A 19,901-nucleotide genomic window follows, 5' to 3' on the forward strand; every position below is an offset into this window, starting at 1 on the left:
AGAAAGCCAGTCAATTGGACAGTAACACTATTCTAGAGCTGAAGCTATCAAATATTTTAGTAATTGAATATCCTGATCGATTAATTAAATAAATCAAAATTTTGCTTAATTAAGGTTTAATTATACATATTAGATATGCCCTTGATTATTGCGTTTGGCCTAATTGTCTTTTATTTCCTAAACGCCCGTTTTCATTATTGAAGGCTGACACGCACAGCTGAAATGCGTCTGTGGTTGATTGTGCCAATTTGTGTGCTAATAAAAACCGGTGCGCTCACAGCCAAAGGGCTGTGAGCGCATAAATATTCTACAGAGACTATAGTGCAGGGGTGCCCATTACGTCGATCGCGAGTTACCAGTCGATCGCCAGCCAGGCATTAAAAAAATTGACCTAAAATTTGTGATCATCAATCTTCACTAAGACGTCACTTTCGTCATTTGATTGACATTCACGGCACCCAAAGATCTTCTGAGATAACACTGGTTGTTCGAGGGGAAGGCGAGAAACCCTTTTTATTTCTACTCATCGTACCTGCCGTCACAACGCTAAAGACCAACTGTACAGTTCCTGTCTTCACAATAAAAGCGCTGCTTCATCCTGCCTGCGCTAACAAAATAAAACTCTCAAAAAACTGGCCGCCATTGTATTTCTTGTAAAGTTTATAAAGACGAGTATGGAAGCTAGACAAATAAGATGCCAAAAACCAACCACTCTCATGTGGTATCGGACAGAAAGGAGCACTTTTTTTCTCATCAAATTGAAAACGTGGACGTCATCAGCACTACTGTCTGATTCCAATCAATGCAAGTCATCAGAATCAGGTAATACTCCAACTTATATTCTTGTCTTCATGAAAGAAAGGAATCTATACGTGTTGAACATGCTTGTATTATTATAAACACCTTTCCCTTGTTAACAAAAAGGTCTATATAAGAATGAGGTAGATCCCCTCGACTTGATTAAGTGAAAAGTAGCTCGTCTGCAGAAAAAGTTTGGGCACCCATGCTATAGTGGGTGCTTGGCAAGCCATCCAAGTAGCATGTGGTTGCATGACTCGAATAACTTTGCACGACTACTTTTGCATGGTTACTAATGAAAGGCTAATTGACCACAACAGCTCGGATAGCATTGTTAGTTTTCAACACACTTGGCGGGAGTGAGAGAACACATCCTGGTTATTATAATGAATGACATTTATTTTACTAACACAGCTTTTGCATTTACATTTGATAATAGATGACTTATCTCACCTCCGGACGTCCCTCACTTGAATGCAGCATCGAACTTGTGCTAATGCAAGCTCCACTTTGCAATGTTTGCATACTACTGTGTTTTCCTTCCATTTTAGCGTGAAGTGTTCCCACACCTTAGACAACTTTTGTGGCTTCTTAATTCCCTCGTTTTGCTACGGCTCCTGTCCATTGCTTTCTGCGTCTTCTGCCATCGAGAGTTATGGCGGCAAAAAAGTTTTCTAAACACAAGCGTATTTAAAAGAGCAGTGTTGTGCAGTGCGGGGGGCGTACGATCTGATTGATTGATTGAAACTTTTATTAGTAGATTGCACAGTTCAGTACATATTCCGTACAATTGACCACTAAATGGTAACACCCGAATAAGTTTTTCAACTTGTTTAATCAATTCATGGTAATCTGTGACGTGAACATGCTGTGCAACACCGAAACAGTCCCTTAGAAACCTGAGCTTTGACTACTGTTTATTAAACGAGGCAAAATGCTGTAAACATTTTTTACGACGCCTTGAGGCAGCAAAAGTTCCTTTAAATATATTTTGTAATGGAATTCCTCGAATAATCGTTTCAGCTCTACATTATTCCTTATGACAAAACATTTTTCTTAACCTCTCTGTGGAGTAACAACACATTTTCCCCCTTTTGACATAATTTCAGTGAGCAGGTTAGACCACAATGCTTTTTCTTTATTTTTGTCAAACTGCCACACTCCTAAAGTCTTCTGGCTCTTCCCAGTTTGATACCTCATCCAACAATTGTTTGGTTTACTGTAATCCCTCGTTTGTCGGTTCCATACTGGATTTAGTAGGAATGAATTGAGGGGAACTGCACTTTTTGGAGAATTTTGCTTATTAAAGTTAAAGTACCAATGATTGTCTCACACAACCAAACAATCAACACCTGGGAGGCGAGGGGAGCAGTGAGCAGCAACAGTGGCCGCGCCCGGGAATACATTTTTGGTGATTTAACCCCCAATTCCCACCCTTGATGCTGAGTGCCAAGCAGGAAGGTAACGGGTCCCGTTTTTATAGTCTTTGATATGACTCGGCCGGGGTTTGAACTCACGACCCACCCATCTCAGGTGAGACACTCTAAACACTAAGCCACTGAGCAGGTGACGTTGACAACCATGATGTGAGACAAGACGGATGAATTTCTATTCATTAGGACTGGTAAATAAAAATAACAATGGATCTGATGGGGGATCTTCTATTCCGCCCATAAAAATAACCATTCAAAAAGCGCCAACAATACTCCATTTACATTTAATATTATAATTAATATTAAGTATTAGTGATATTGTTATTATAAGCGCTAACACAGACAAAATATTTAAAGCATATTGATTACAGAGAGCTAACTAGCTCGTGTGGCTATGATGACATCATCAGCTGGTGAGCTGCTTGCTTTGCCTCAGTGTTCGTGGAAGTTTATTCTAGATCATAAATAATGCTTCTCACCTGGATGAAAGAAGGATAAAGACATAATCTGACAAGTTGGTCAACTTTGACACCCAATTAAGACCTGGAAATGGCGAGACATACAAAACAACGCTTGGTTGCACCCCCTTTTTTGTTAGCGAGGATTATGTGTCGGCGTCCTAGTGACAGCAGACCTTGTACAGTAAGAGATGCATTGTGTTTAATGGCTCTCATGAAGTCTGCAGTGAGTAATCGCTGTTGTTCGGCTGATGTTCTGATGCGTTTTTGAAATCAATGCTTCAAACAAGGACAATATGTCAATATTAAATGTTATGAAAGTATCTATTTCTACATGACAGCATGTATATAAAACACCTTGATGGAAGTGTTTTGAGGTTTTTAAGCACTTTATCAACAGAATAGACTCCATTGTAAGCAGACTTTATTTACTACCGTATTTTTCGGACTATAAGTTGCAGTTTTTTTTCATAGTTTGGCCGGGAGTGCGACATATACTCCGGAGCGACTTATGTGTGAAATTAACACATTACCGTAAAATATCAAATAATATTATTTATCTCATTTGTGGAAGAGACAAAGAAAATGTCAGCAATCGTCACACACACATCAGCCAATAAGAATTAGGCAGGGGAGGGTCATGGCAGAAGTGCATTGTGGGTCATGGAATGCTAACTGCTATATGCTAGTACCGTAGCTATTAAAATGGATCATTTCATCGTTGGCGGTAACTTATAAAAACTGAGAAGGGCTGAACAAAAATGGCACCGAAAGAGAAATCATGTACTGCAGATTACAAGCTGGACGTAGTGAAATATGCAGCAGAAAACGACAAGAGGAAGCGACGCATACCTTTGGAGTTGGCAGAGTTGTTTAGAAACGACATCGAGGAAGAAAGTTTCATGGGATTTATCGATTAGGAGTGACAGATTGTTTGGTAAACGTATAACATGTTCTATATGTTATAGTTATTTGAATAACTCTTACCATAATATGTTACGTTAACATACCAGACACCTTCTCAGTTGGTTATTTATGCCTCATATAACGTACACTTATTCAGCCTGTTGTTCACTATTCTTCATTTATTTTAAATTGCCTTTCAAATGTCTATTCTTGGTGTTGGATTTTATCAAATAAATTTCCCCCAAAAATGCAATTTATACTCCAGTGCGACCTATATATGTTTTTTTTTCCTTCTTTATTATGCATTTTCGGCAGGTGCAACGTATACTCCGGAGCGATTTATAATCCAAAAAATATGGTAGTTAGCATGCATTAAAACGACTTACATAAGGATGTGATTGGTAGGCTAAATTCCCCCCCAAAAGTGCAGTTCCCCTTTAATTATAAATGAATATTTTCAGAGCTAGAGCATAACTTTCTAAATATTTTTTCTTCACTATGAGAGCCCTCTAGACATCTTTTAGCCACCTTTACATCTTTTTAATCCAACATAGTCATGTTGCTTGATCTTGAGCCAATCAGAGGCCACAATGGTTTGGTCTCCTCATGGCCAATACTACTGATGTATTGATGTTTTTTTAGTTAGGTTAGCCACTGTTATGCTTGAAATGCTTAACTTATGGCAAAAATGTTGGAGAATATGCTTAAAAATACGATTTGATAAAATATTGTATAAACACTTTTTGCTCAAATGGGTTTAAATATCAGTTCCCTAAATCCCATGGGCTGCTGGTTTGGGACCCCTTACTGCAAGGGAGTCAAACTGCTTTTCATTGCAGTTATGGTTGCCCTCAGAGAGCCGCTTATAACAATGATTAAAATATGAATATACATACACTATATTGCCAAAAGTATTTGGCCACCTGCCTTGACTCACATATGAATTTGGAGTGCTATACCATTCCTAACCCATAGGGTTCAATATGATGTGGGTCCACCTTTTGCAGCTTCAACTCTTCTGGGAAGGCTGTCAACAAGGTTGCGGAGTGTGTTTAGAGGAATTTTCGAGCATTCTTCCAAAAGGGCATTGGTGAGGTCACGCAGTGATGTTGGTGAAGAAGGCCTGGCTCTGAGTCGCCGTTCTAATTCATCCCAAAGGTGTTCTATCGGGTTCAGGTCAGGACTCTGTGCAGGCCAGTCAAATTCATCCACACCAGACTCTGTAATCTATGTCTTTATGGACCTTGCTTTGTGCACTGGTGTTCAGTCATGTTGGAAGAGGAAGGGGCTCGCTCCAAACTGCTCCCACAAGGTTGGGAGAATGGAATTGTCTATCCTGGAGGATTCAAAGTTCCTTTCACTGGAACCAACTCCTGGAAAAACAACCCCACAGCAAATTCCTCCTCCATCGAATGTCACTGGGCACGATGCAGTCCGAAATGTAGCGTTCTCTTGGCAACGTCTAAACCCAGACTGGTCCATCAGAATGCCAGATGGAAAAGTGTGATTCATCACTCCAGGGAGGGCGTCTCCACTGCTTTAGAGTCCAGCGGCGACGTGTTTTACACCACGCTTTGCATTGGACTTGGTGATGTATGGCTTGGATGCAGCCGCTCGGCCATGGAAACTCATTCCATGAAACTCTCTGCGTACTGTATGTGGCCTAATTGGAAGGTCACATGAACTTTGGAGCTCGGTAGCAACCGACTGTGCAGAGAGTCTTTGCACTATGCTGACCTCTCTGTCAGTATACGTGGCCTACCACTTTGGTGGCTGAGTTGCTGTTGTTCCCAAACTCTTCACTTTCCTTATAATAAAGCCGACAGTGGACTTTGGAATATTTAGGAGCGAGGAAATTTCCCGACTGGATTTGTTGGATCCTATGACAGTTCCACGCTGGAAATCACTGAGAGCGGCCCATTCTTTCACAAATGTTTGTCGAAAAAAGTCTCCATGCCAAAGTGCTTGATTTGATACACCGGGCCAAGTGATTAGGACACCTAAGTCTCATCATTTGGATGGGTGGCCAAAAACTTTTGGCAATATGGTGTATAATACATTATATTTTTTTACATTAGCTGCAAAAAAAGCTAATTTTACTTTAAATATTGGCAGCTCTGTCACCAGAATTTTGACAGTAAAAGCAGTGGTTTACAAAAATGGGATAGATGAAATGGAGAAACAATAGCACAGTTTTTAGCGGTTAAGTTCAAGCAGCAGAGCTGACAGTTTTGTTTTTTAATGTTTTTGTGTCTTACTGTACATGGAAAAAAAACATACCAGTTGATTTCACGGTAAAAAAAACATACTAATCTAACTGTGAAATCTATTGTCTACTTTACAGTCTACAGTTGGATTAATTTGTTTTGGAATCATAAGGCAAGCAGATATACAAGTACAGTATTTATCTTTAACAAAATAGATTTTTGGAATACATATTTGGATTTTGATACTGAATTTAAAAAGATATGAAATTGCATGGAGTACGTGATTTTTAATCTCAAAAGGGAAATATATTTAGTACGAGTAATAATAGGAGACAGGTCTGGACTACAGGCAGGCCAGCTGTTGTAACATGTGGCTTGGCATGGTCTTGCTGAAATAAGCAGGGGCGTCCATAAGGTTGCTTGGATGACAACATATGTTGCTCCAAATAGGCAATTTTTTTTAAGCATATTATTTACAGGCTCTCGCGGACCACAAAATAATGTGGCGGTCCAAATTTGGCCCCCGAGCTCTGAGTTTGACACCTGTGCCCTACTGTGTGGCACAATCAACCTAGAGAATTTTTAAAAATATTATAATTACGCATTTTATTTTGTAAAATGCTAAACAAAGCTGGTATTAATATCAACATCAGCCTTTTTATTCTTCTATTTTTTCCTTTCATTTGTAGCAAGTCCCAACAAAAAACACCACCAAAGCTAAGCACGCGGTGTTGGGGTGCAATAACGAGCGTGCCAGAGTAGTAACTGAGTCACATTTTATTTCCAAACAAATAAAACTCTTTTCAAGTCCCCCAAAATAAAAGCCCGAGAACAAAAGAAAAGTTTTGCAGGACCGCGTTGCGCTCATGATTAGGACAGGGGAGACCAAGGAGGCCGAGCATCCTGATAGGCTGAACCACCTGTGGCGACAGGAAGGAAACTACTGTACAATCAAAAGGGTTTGCAAGCACTTACTGCACAGGTGTGCCCTCCACCTCTCCCTCCCCTCCCCACCAGGAAAATATAAATACTGTAAAAGCAACAGAAAAAACTCATATAATGTCACTACTTCTGTCATCATGAGGTCACCACTTCTGTCATCAAGATACAAACACAATGATGTCACCACTTCTGTTATCATGATGCAAACACAATGATGTCACCACTTCTGTTATCATGATGCAAACACAATGATGTCACCACTTCTGTTATGATGCAAACACATGTCACCACTTATCATGATGCAAACACATGATGGCACCACTTCTGTCAGCATGATACAAACACATGATGTCACCACTTCTGTTATCATGATGCAAACACATGTCACCACTTCTGTCATCATGCTACAGACACATAATGATGTCACCACCTCTGGCATCATGATACAAACAATGTCCCCACTTCTGTTATCATGATGCAAACACAATGATGTCATCACTTCTGTTATGATGCAAACACATGTCACCACTTCTGTCATCATGATACAAACATGATGTCACCACCTCTGTCATTATGATGCAAACAATGATGTCACCACTTCTGTCATCATGATGCAAACACATGATGTCACCACTTGTCATGACCACTTCTGTCATCATGATACACATAATGTCACCACTTCTGTCATCATGATACACATAATGTCACCACTTCTGTCATCATGATACACATAATGTCACCACTTCTGTCATCATGATACACATAATGTCACCACTTCTGTCATCATGATACACATAATGTCACCACTTCTGTCATCATGATACACATAATGTCACCACTTCTGTCATCATGATACACATAATGTCACCACTTCTGTCATCATGATACACATGATGTCACCACTTCTGTCATCATGATACACATGTCACCACTTCTGTCATCATGATACACATAATGTCACCACTTCTGTCATCATGATACACATAATGTCACCACTTCTGTCATCATGATACACATGTCACAACTTCTGTCATCATGATACACAATGTCACCACTTCTGTCATCATGATACAAACACTATGTCACCACTTGTCATGATACACATAATGAAGTAAGCACTTCTGTCATGATACACGTCACCACTTCTGTCATCATGATACAAACAATGTCACCACTTCTATCATCATGATACAACATAACGATGTAACCACTTGTCATCATGATACAAACACATGTCACCAGTTGTGTCATGATACACCATGTCACCACGATGCACATGTCACCACTTGTCATGATACACATAATTATGTCAGTACTTCTGTCATGATGATACAAACAAAATGATGTCACCACTTCTGTCATTATGATGCAAACACATGTCACCATCTCTATCATCATGGTGTACATGTCACCACTTGTGTCATGATACACATGTCACCACTTCTGTCATCATGATGCAAATATGTCACCACTTCTGTCATCATGATACACATAATGATGTCACCACTTCTGTCATGATACGCATGATATCACCACTTCTGTCATCATGATACAAACATGATGTCACCACTTCTGTCTTCATGATACAAACATGATGTCACCACTTCTGTCTTCATGATACAAACATGTCACCACTTCTGTCTTCATGATACAAACATGTCACCACTTCTGTCATGATACACACGTCACTACTTCTGTCATGATACACATAATGATGTCACCATGATGCACATAATGATGTCACCATGATGCACATGATGTCACCACTTCTGTCATCATGATACACAATGATGTCATTACTTCTGTCATCATGATACACATACTGATGTCACCCCTTCTGTCATGATACACATGATGTAACAATGGGCATAATGATGTCACCACTTCTGTCATCATGATACACATAATGATGTCACCACTTCTGTCATCATGATACACAATGTCACCACAATGCAAATGATGTCACCACTTCTGTCATCGTAATACACATGATGATGTCATCATGATACACATGCTGGTCATCATGATACACATGATGACATCGTCATGATACACAGGTTCCATGCCGTTAGGAGCAGAGTGGAGTCTTTGGGCTGGGACATGGCTGACTGAGGTGTGAGTACCGCACATTTCTTTTTAACAGTCAGCAACGCTTCCATCACAATCTATACACCCACACACTTTCCACAAGTCTTTACATGTAGACAAGCCCCATCATTGGGGGTGGGGCTCCGGTTGGCTCCTCCTCCTTCCCCTCCCCTGCACCGACTAATTCCCCTGGGCGTGTGAGGAGAAACAGCACATCTTTCAAGTCTTCAACTCCACTTACCTGACATTTGTGGTCTAGAAAACACATTTTTGTCCCAGTTTGAATCACACATGCATGAAGCATTGGTAAGGGGGGGGGGACTTGGGGAGGGGGCAGCGGTGGTATATCTGCTGGAGAAAGAAGGGGGCGGGGCTTATTTACATTGTACAGCTACCACACCCTTTGAAACAGTCTGAAAACAGGTTGTTTTTTTTAATGGCTGTGTTCCCTTCGGTTTTTCCCTGAACTCGGGGGGTGGGGGGGTTGACAGGTGATGACAGCTGGTTTAGCAGGGGAGGGGCAGTGGGGGTGTGGACAAAGAAACAACTGTCCTCTCTGAGGGAAAGGGGGTAAGACCTAAAGGTCCGTGTTGGCACTTCCTGTTGGCTCGAAGGAAGACAAAAACAAAACCAAATAAAAGCTTGTCGTGCTGCATTCAGGGCCCACTCAGTCATTTATAAATACACTGGCCTCAGCTTTTACGTTAGGGTGGTTTTTGGTAAAGAGGGTTAGGGACAAGTCCTTGGATCAGCTCTTTTTTTCCCCTGCTTTTAATGGTCATGACATCCAATACAATGTCTGCTTGTGGCGCACAGGCAGAAGAAATAAAACCCCCCTGGAAGGAAGGCAGAGCGTGTAAGGGGGTGGTCTGCAGCCAGTCAAATGCTAATTGGATGGATTCTTCTGCTTTGGGAAAAAAAAGTCTTGGTTGTGTTGTGGCGAGTATTTGATGTAAGGCAGTTTGGTGTTTGGCAGAGCCCACCTACACGTCTCTACCCCCGGACCCCTTCTCCACACACAGCACAAGCCAAACAACAGATGACAAAACTGAGGTGAAATCAAACAGCCCTCCAAATGGACGTGTCTAGTAAAAGTCTACTTTACTTTTTTCAATATATATATATATTTATATTTATAATATATGGTAGTAAAATCTCAGTAGGATTTTCCTCATCTTGTGATCTGATAATATAAATCATTAGTTCCTGTCAGCAGATAAATAATTCTATTTCCTCAGCCGTTAGAAACAACAGTACCGTCAGCAGGGCTCCATTTTATTTCATCCAGTCACTTTTGGAAAAAGAAAAGCAAAAAAAAAAAAAACTCCATAACGATCTTGGTCTGTCTTTAAACGTGATTGGATGAACATTTACAAAGTGTTCCCACTCGGTGTGATTTGTCTCTGTTCCCCCCTCTTCCTGCTTGTGTGGAAACATTCTGATCTTCGGTCAGTCACAAAAAGGATCCTTTTCCTTTAGTTTCCCTTTTGGGTTTTTTTCCCCCATGATTATTATTATTAATATTATTATCTCCTCCTCTTGGATGATGGGTCTGAGTCAAGTCATGCAGGGGGCTTCTTTTCCATTGAGATAACATAATGATGACACTTTAGATGAAACATAGCTGTAAAAAGAGGCGAGGATGTGGCGGGGGCTGGTTTGGGGGTGTTGGCGAGGGCTGGGTGGGGCGTGATCTCCAGGAGGCAGGTGGGGAACTGGTGCACCGATGGTGGGTCAGCTCAGAGCTTCTCAGGGGAGGGGATCCAGATGTAAGGACCAGACTGCTCCTCGATGATGAGCTTGATTTTGTTGTAGATCTCCTCTAGTGAGTCACCCTGTACAATAGCTGCACACACACACACACACACACACACACACACACACACACACACACACACACACACACACACTGGTTATCATTTGGAATGGGGATCAAGTTGTTGATCATGACTTGTGGGGACCGCCCTTTATACAGGTTGTGGAGGCATAAAAAAAACAGTTAGCTCATACACGTCTTTAAATCTGTGGATTGATGAAGTAATGTGCTGATCATACTTACTGGGGACCCTTGGGAAAAAGAGTTTACATGGTTCATGGGGACCAAATTGAAATAATTTTGCATATTTCACACAAATTTGTATGTGTTAGGGTTAACCCTAACACTACATGTTTTATGGGTCAAAGCTTAAAAATCAGTTAGGCATCTTCAGAATGGATCTGACTATCATTTAAAAAGGTTTCCCTTTAGGGGACCTCTTTTTTGGTCTCCATACTGTTAGAGGTCCCCTAAAGGTGACTGTGTAAACAGAGCAATGTCCCTATTAAGTACGCATTGCCAGAACACACACAATTAGTTCACATCCTTCTTCAGCTTATCTGAGGTAGGGTCGCGGAGGCAGCAGCCAAAGCAGGCCAGATTTTCTTGTGCGCAACACACACAAACAGCATGAGTGCGACACGGACATAAACAGCACGAGTGTAACATGGACATAAACAGCATGAGTCCAACAGAGACATAAACAACATGAGTGCAACATGGACATAAACAGCATGAGTGCAACATAAACATGAACAGCATGAGTGCAACATAGACATAAACAGCATGAGTGCAACATAGACATAAACAACATAAGCGCAACATGGACACAAAAATGGACATAAACAGCACAAGTGCAACAGAGACATAAACAACATGAGTGCAAAATGGACAAACAGCATGAGTGCAACATAATCATGAACAGCATGAGTGCAACATGGACACAAAAATGGACATAAACAACACGAGTGCAACATGGACATAAACAGCACGAGTGCAACATGGCCATAAACAGCACAAGTTGACCATGGACATAAACAGCACGAGTGTAACATGGCCATAAACAGCACAAGTTGACCATGGACATAAACAGCACGAGTGTAACATGGACATAAACAGCATGAGTGCAACATGGACATAAACAGCACGAGTGCAACATGGCCATAAACAGCACAAGTGGACCATGGACATAAACAGCACGAGTGCAACATGGACATAAACAGCATGAGTGCAACATAGACATAAACAACACAAGTGTAACATGGACATAAACAGCATGAGTGCAACATAGGCATAAACAACACGAGTGTAACATGGACATAAACAGCATGAGTGCAACAGACATAAACAACACGAGTGTAACATGGACATAAACAGCATGAGTGCAACAGAGACATAAACAACATGAGTGCAAAATGGACATAAACAGCATGAGTGCAACATAAACATGAACAGCATGAGTGCAACATGGACACAAAAATGGACATAAACAGCACGAGTGCTACATGGACATAAACAGCACGAGTGCAACATGGACATAAACAGCACGAGTGCAACATAAACAGCATGAGTGCAACATGGACACAAAAATGGACACAAACAACACGAGTGTAACATGGACATAAACAGCATGAGTGCAACATAGGCATAAACAACACGAGTGTAACATGGACATAAACAGCATGAGTGCAACAGACATAAACAACACGAGTGTAACATGGACATTAACAGCATGAGTGCAACAGAGACATAAACAGCATGAGTGCAAAATGGACATAAACAGCATGAGTGCAAAATGGACATAAACAGCATGAGTGCAACATAAACATGAACAGCATGAGTGCAACATGGACACAAAAATGGACATAAACAACACGAGTGCAACATGGACATAAACAGCACGAGTGCAACATGGACATAAACAGCACGAGTGCAACATAAACAGCATGAGTGCAACATGGACACAAAAATGGACACAAACAACACGAGTGCAACATGGACATAAACAGCACGAGTGCAACATGGACATAAACAGCACGAGTGCAACATGGCCATAAACAGCACAAGTGGACCATGGACATAAACAGCACGAGTGTAACATGGACATAAACAGCACGAGTGCAACATGGACATAAACAGCATGAGTGCAACACAGACATAAACAACACGAGTGCAACATGGACATAAACAGCATGAGTGCAACATAGACATAAACAACACGAGTGTAACATGGACATAAACAGCATGAGTGCAACATAGACATAAACAGCACGAGTGTAACATGGACATAAACAGCATGAGTGCAACACAGACATAAACAACATGAGTGCAACATGGACAAACAGCATGAGTGCAACATGGACATAAAAATGGACAAACAGCATGAGTGCAACATAGACATAAAAATGGACAAACAGCATGAGTGCAACATAGACATAAAAATGGACATAAACAGCATGAGTGCAACATGGACATAAACAGCATGAGTGCAACATGGACATAAACAGCATGAGTGCAACATGGACATACAAATGGACAAACAGCATGAGTGCAACATAGACATAAACAACACGAGTGTAACATGGACATAAACAGCATGAGTGCAACAGACATAAACAACACGAGTGTAACATGGACATAAACAGCATGAGTGCAACATAGACACAAACAACACGAGTGTAACATGGACATAAACACCATGAGTGCAACATAGACATAAACAACACGAGTGTAACATGGACATAAACAGCATGAGTGCAACATAGACATAAACAGCACGAGTGTAACATGGACATAAACAGCATGAGTGCAACATAGACATAAACAGCATGAGTGCAACATGGACAAACAGCATGAGTGCAACATAGACATAAAAATGGACAAACAGCATGAGTGCAACATAGACATAAAAATGGACATAAACAGCATGAGTGCAACAGACATAAACAACATGAGTGCAACATGGACATAAACAGCATGAGTGCAACATGGACATAAACAGCATGAGTGCAACATAGACAAACAACATGAGTGCAACATGGACATAAAAATGGACAAACAGCATGAGTGCAACATAGACATAAACAACACGAGTGTAACATGGACATAAACAGCATGAGTGCAACGTAGACAAACAACATGAGTGCAACATGGACATAAAAATGGACAAACAGCATGAGTGCAACATACACATAAACAACACGAGTGTAACATGGACATAAACAGCATGAGTGCAACGTAGACAAACAACATGAGTGCAACATGGACATAAAAATGGACAAACAACACGAGTGCAACATGGACATAAACAGCATGAGTGCAACATAGACATAAACAACACGAGTGCAACATGGACATAAACAGCATGAGTGCAACATAGACATAAACAACACGAGTGTAACATGGACATAAACTGCATGAGTGCAACATAGACATAAACAACACGAGTGTAACATGGACATAAACAGCACGAGTGCAACATAAACAGCATGAGTGCAACATGGACACAAAAATGGATATAAACAACACGAGTGCAACATGGACATAAACAGCACGAGTGCAACATGGACATAAACAGCACGAGTGCAACATGGCCATAAACAGCACAAGTGGACCATGGACATAAACAGCACGAGTGTAACATGGACATAAACAGCACGAGTGCAACATGGACATAAACAGCATGAGTGCAACACAGACATAAACAACACGAGTGTAACATGGACATAAACAGCATGAGTGCAACATAGACATAAACAACACGAGTGTAACATGGACATAAACAGCATGAGTGCAACATAGACATAAACAGCACGAGTGTAACATGGACATAAACAGCATGAGTGCAACACAGACATAAACAACATGAGTGCAACATGGACAAACAGCATGAGTGCAACATAGACATAAAAATGGACAAACAGCATGAGTGCAACATAGACATAAAAATGGACAAACAGCATGAGTGCAACATAGACATAAAAATGGACATAAACAGCATGAGTGCAACATGGACATAAACAGCATAAGTGCAACATGGACATAAACAGCATGAGTGCAACATGGACATACAAATGGACAAACAGCATGAGTGCAACATAGACAAACAACACGAGTGTAACATGGACATAAACAGCAGGAGTGCAACAGACATAAACAACACGAGTGTAACATGGACATAAACAGCATGAGTGCAACATAGACACAAACAACACAAGTGTAACATGGACATAAACAGCATGAGTGCAACATAGACATAAACAACACGAGTGTAACATGGACATAAACAGCATGAGTGCAACATAGACATAAACAGCACAAGTGTAACATGGACATAAACAGCATGAGTGCAACATAGACATAAACAACATGAGTGCAACATGGACAAACAGCATGAGTGCAACATAGACATAAAAATGGACAAACAGCATGAGTGCAACATAGACATAAAAATGGACATAAACAGCATGAGTGCAACAGACATAAACAACATGAGTGCAACATGGACATAAACAGCATGAGTGCAACATGGACATAAACAGCATGAGTGCAACATAGACAAACAACATGAGTGCAACATGGACATAAAAATGGACAAACAGCATGAGTGCAACATAGACATAAACAACACGAGTGTAACATGGACATAAACAGCATAAGTGCAACATGGACATAAACAGCATGAGTGCAACATGGACATACAAATGGACAAACAGCATGAGTGCAACATAGACAAACAACACGAGTGTAACATGGACATAAACAGCAGGAGTGCAACAGACATAAACAACACGAGTGTAACATGGACATAAACAGCATGAGTGCAACATAGACACAAACAACACGAGTGTAACATGGACATAAACAGCATGAGTGCAACATAGACATAAACAACACGAGTGTAACATGGACATAAACAGCATGAGTGCAACATAGACATAAACAGCACAAGTGTAACATGGACATAAACAGCATGAGTGCAACATAGACATAAACAACATGAGTGCAACATGGACAAACAGCATGAGTGCAACATAGACATAAACAACACGAGTGTAACATGGACATAAACAGCATGAGTGCAACATAGACATAAACAACACGAGTGTAACATGGACATAAACAGCATGAGTGCAACATAGACATAAACAGCACGAGTGTAACATGGACATAAACAGCATGAGTGCAACACAGACATAAACAACATGAGTGCAACATGGACAAACAGCATGAGTGCAACATAGACATAAAAATGGACAAACAGCATGAGTGCAACATAGACATAAAAATGGACAAACAGCATGAGTGCAACATAGACATAAAAATGGACATAAACAGCATGAGTGCAACAGACAAACAACATGAGTGCAACATGGACATAAACAGCATGAGTGCAACATGGACATAAACAGCATAAGTGCAACATGGACATAAACAGCATGAGTGCAACATGGACATACAAATGGACAAACAGCATGAGTGCAACATAGACAAACAACACGAGTGTAACATGGACATAAACAGCAGGAGTGCAACAGACATAAACAACACGAGTGTAACATGGACATAAACAGCATGAGTGCAACATAGACACAAACAACACAAGTGTAACATGGACATAAACAGCATGAGTGCAACATAGACATAAACAACACGAGTGTAACATGGACATAAACAGCATGAGTGCAACATAGACATAAACAGCACAAGTGTAACATGGACATAAACAGCATGAGTGCAACATAGACATAAACAACATGAGTGCAACATGGACAAACAGCATGAGTGCAACATAGACATAAAAATGGACAAACAGCATGAGTGCAACATAGACATAAAAATGGACATAAACAGCATGAGTGCAACAGACATAAACAACATGAGTGCAACATGGACATAAACAGCATGAGTGCAACATGGACATAAACAGCATGAGTGCAACATAGACAAACAACATGAGTGCAACATGGACATAAAAATGGACAAACAGCATGAGTGCAACATAGACATAAACAACACGAGTGTAACATGGACATAAACAGCATAAGTGCAACATGGACATAAACAGCATGAGTGCAACATGGACATACAAATGGACAAACAGCATGAGTGCAACATAGACAAACAACACGAGTGTAACATGGACATAAACAGCAGGAGTGCAACAGACATAAACAACACGAGTGTAACATGGACATAAACAGCATGAGTGCAACATAGACACAAACAACACGAGTGTAACATGGACATAAACAGCATGAGTGCAACATAGACATAAACAACACGAGTGTAACATGGACATAAACAGCATGAGTGCAACATAGACATAAACAGCACAAGTGTAACATGGACATAAACAGCATGAGTGCAACATAGACATAAACAACATGAGTGCAATATGGACAAACAGCATGAGTGCAACATAGACATAAAAATGGACAAACAGCATGAGTGCAACATAGACATAAAAATGGACATAAACAGCATGAGTGCAACAGACATAAACAACATGAGTGCAACATGGCCATAAACAGCATGAGTGCAACATGGACATAAACAGCATGAGTGCAACATAGACAAACAACATGAGTGCAACATGGACATAAAAATGGACAAACAGCATGAGTGCAACATAGACATAAACAACACGAGTGTAACATGGACATAAACAGCATGAGTGCAACGTAGACAAACAACATGAGTGCAACATGGACATAAAAATGGACAAACAGCATGAGTGCAACATACACATAAACAACACGAGTGTAACATGGACATAAACAGCATGAGTGCAACGTAGACAAACAACATGAGTGCAACATGGACATAAAAATGGACAAACAACACGAGTGCAACATGGACATAAACAGCATGAGTGCAACATAGACATAAACAACACGAGTGCAACATGGACATAAACAGCATGAGTGCAACATAGACATAAACAACACGAGTGTAACATGGACATAAACTGCATGAGTGCAACATAGACATAAACAACACGAGTGTAACATGGACATAAACAGCACGAGTGCAACATAAACAGCATGAGTGCAACATGGACACAAAAATGGATATAAACAACACGAGTGCAACATGGACATAAACAGCACGAGTGCAACATGGACATAAACAGCACGAGTGCAACATGGCCATAAACAGCACAAGTGGACCATGGACATAAACAGCACGAGTGTAACATGGACATAAACAGCACGAGTGCAACATGGACATAAACAGCATGAGTGCAACACAGACATAAACAACACGAGTGTAACATGGACATAAACAGCATGAGTGCAACATAGACATAAACAACACGAGTGTAACATGGACATAAACAGCATGAGTGCAACATAGACATAAACAGCACGAGTGTAACATGGACATAAACAGCATGAGTGCAACACAGACATAAACAACATGAGTGCAACATGGACAAACAGCATGAGTGCAACATAGACATAAAAATGGACAAACAGCATGAGTGCAACATAGACATAAAAATGGACAAACAGCATGAGTGCAACATAGACATAAAAATGGACATAAACAGCATGAGTGCAACATGGACATAAACAGCATAAGTGCAACATGGACATAAACAGCATGAGTGCAACATGGACATACAAATGGACAAACAGCATGAGTGCAACATAGACAAACAACACGAGTGTAACATGGACATAAACAGCAGGAGTGCAACAGACATAAACAACACGAGTGTAACATGGACATAAACAGCATGAGTGCAACATAGACACAAACAACACAAGTGTAACATGGACATAAACAGCATGAGTGCAACATAGACATAAACAACACGAGTGTAACATGGACATAAACAGCATGAGTGCAACATAGACATAAACAGCACAAGTGTAACATGGACATAAACAGCATGAGTGCAACATAGACATAAACAACATGAGTGCAACATGGACAAACAGCATGAGTGCAACATAGACATAAAAATGGACAAACAGCATGAGTGCAACATAGACATAAAAATGGACATAAACAGCATGAGTGCAACAGACATAAACAACATGAGTGCAACATGGACATAAACAGCATGAGTGCAACATGGACATAAACAGCATGAGTGCAACATAGACAAACAACATGAGTGCAACATGGACATAAAAATGGACAAACAGCATGAGTGCAACATAGACATAAACAACACGAGTGTAACATGGACATAAACAGCATAAGTGCAACATGGACATAAACAGCATGAGTGCAACATGGACATACAAATGGACAAACAGCATGAGTGCAACATAGACAAACAACACGAGTGTAACATGGACATAAACAGCAGGAGTGCAACAGACATAAACAACACGAGTGTAACATGGACATAAACAGCATGAGTGCAACATAGACACAAACAACACGAGTGTAACATGGACATAAACAGCATGAGTGCAACATAGACATAAACAACACGAGTGTAACATGGACATAAACAGCATGAGTGCAACATAGACATAAACAGCACAAGTGTAACATGGACATAAACAGCATGAGTGCAACATAGACATAAACAACATGAGTGCAACATGGACAAACAGCATGAGTGCAACATAGACATAAACAACACGAGTGTAACATGGACATAAACAGCATGAGTGCAACATAGACATAAACAACACGAGTGTAACATGGACATAAACAGCATGAGTGCAACATAGACATAAACAGCACGAGTGTAACATGGACATAAACAGCATGAGTGCAACACAGACATAAACAACATGAGTGCAACATGGACAAACAGCATGAGTGCAACATAGACATAAAAATGGACAAACAGCATGAGTGCAACATAGACATAAAAATGGACAAACAGCATGAGTGCAACATAGACATAAAAATGGACATAAACAGCATGAGTGCAACAGACAAACAACATGAGTGCAACATGGACATAAACAGCATGAGTGCAACATGGACATAAACAGCATAAGTGCAACATGGACATAAACAGCATGAGTGCAACATGGACATACAAATGGACAAACAGCATGAGTGCAACATAGACAAACAACACGAGTGTAACATGGACATAAACAGCAGGAGTGCAACAGACATAAACAACACGAGTGTAACATGGACATAAACAGCATGAGTGCAACATAGACACAAACAACACAAGTGTAACATGGACATAAACAGCATGAGTGCAACATAGACATAAACAACACGAGTGTAACATGGACATAAACAGCATGAGTGCAACATAGAC

General features: G+C 40.5%; 1 protein-coding gene across 13 annotated transcripts in view; it reads right to left on the reverse strand.

Annotated features, from left to right (window-relative positions):
- Nucleotides 1-6,564: 6,564 nt before the first annotated feature.
- Nucleotides 6,565-19,901, reverse strand: part of dlg3 (discs, large homolog 3 (Drosophila)) — a 216,508-nt gene continuing 203,171 nt past the window's right edge. For all 13 annotated transcript variants that reach the window (XM_061900276.1, XM_061900282.1, XM_061900283.1 and 10 more), the window contains one exon: nt 6,565-10,678. In XM_061900276.1, the coding sequence (XP_061756260.1) occupies nt 10,572-10,678 (107 nt within the window). In that variant the 3' untranslated portion in view covers nt 6,565-10,571. The remainder of the gene's footprint in view (nt 10,679-19,901) is intronic.

The sequence above is a fragment of the Nerophis ophidion genome, linkage group LG05 (genome assembly GCF_033978795.1).
Source record: "Nerophis ophidion isolate RoL-2023_Sa linkage group LG05, RoL_Noph_v1.0, whole genome shotgun sequence".
Taxonomy (NCBI): Eukaryota; Metazoa; Chordata; class Actinopteri; order Syngnathiformes; family Syngnathidae; genus Nerophis; species Nerophis ophidion.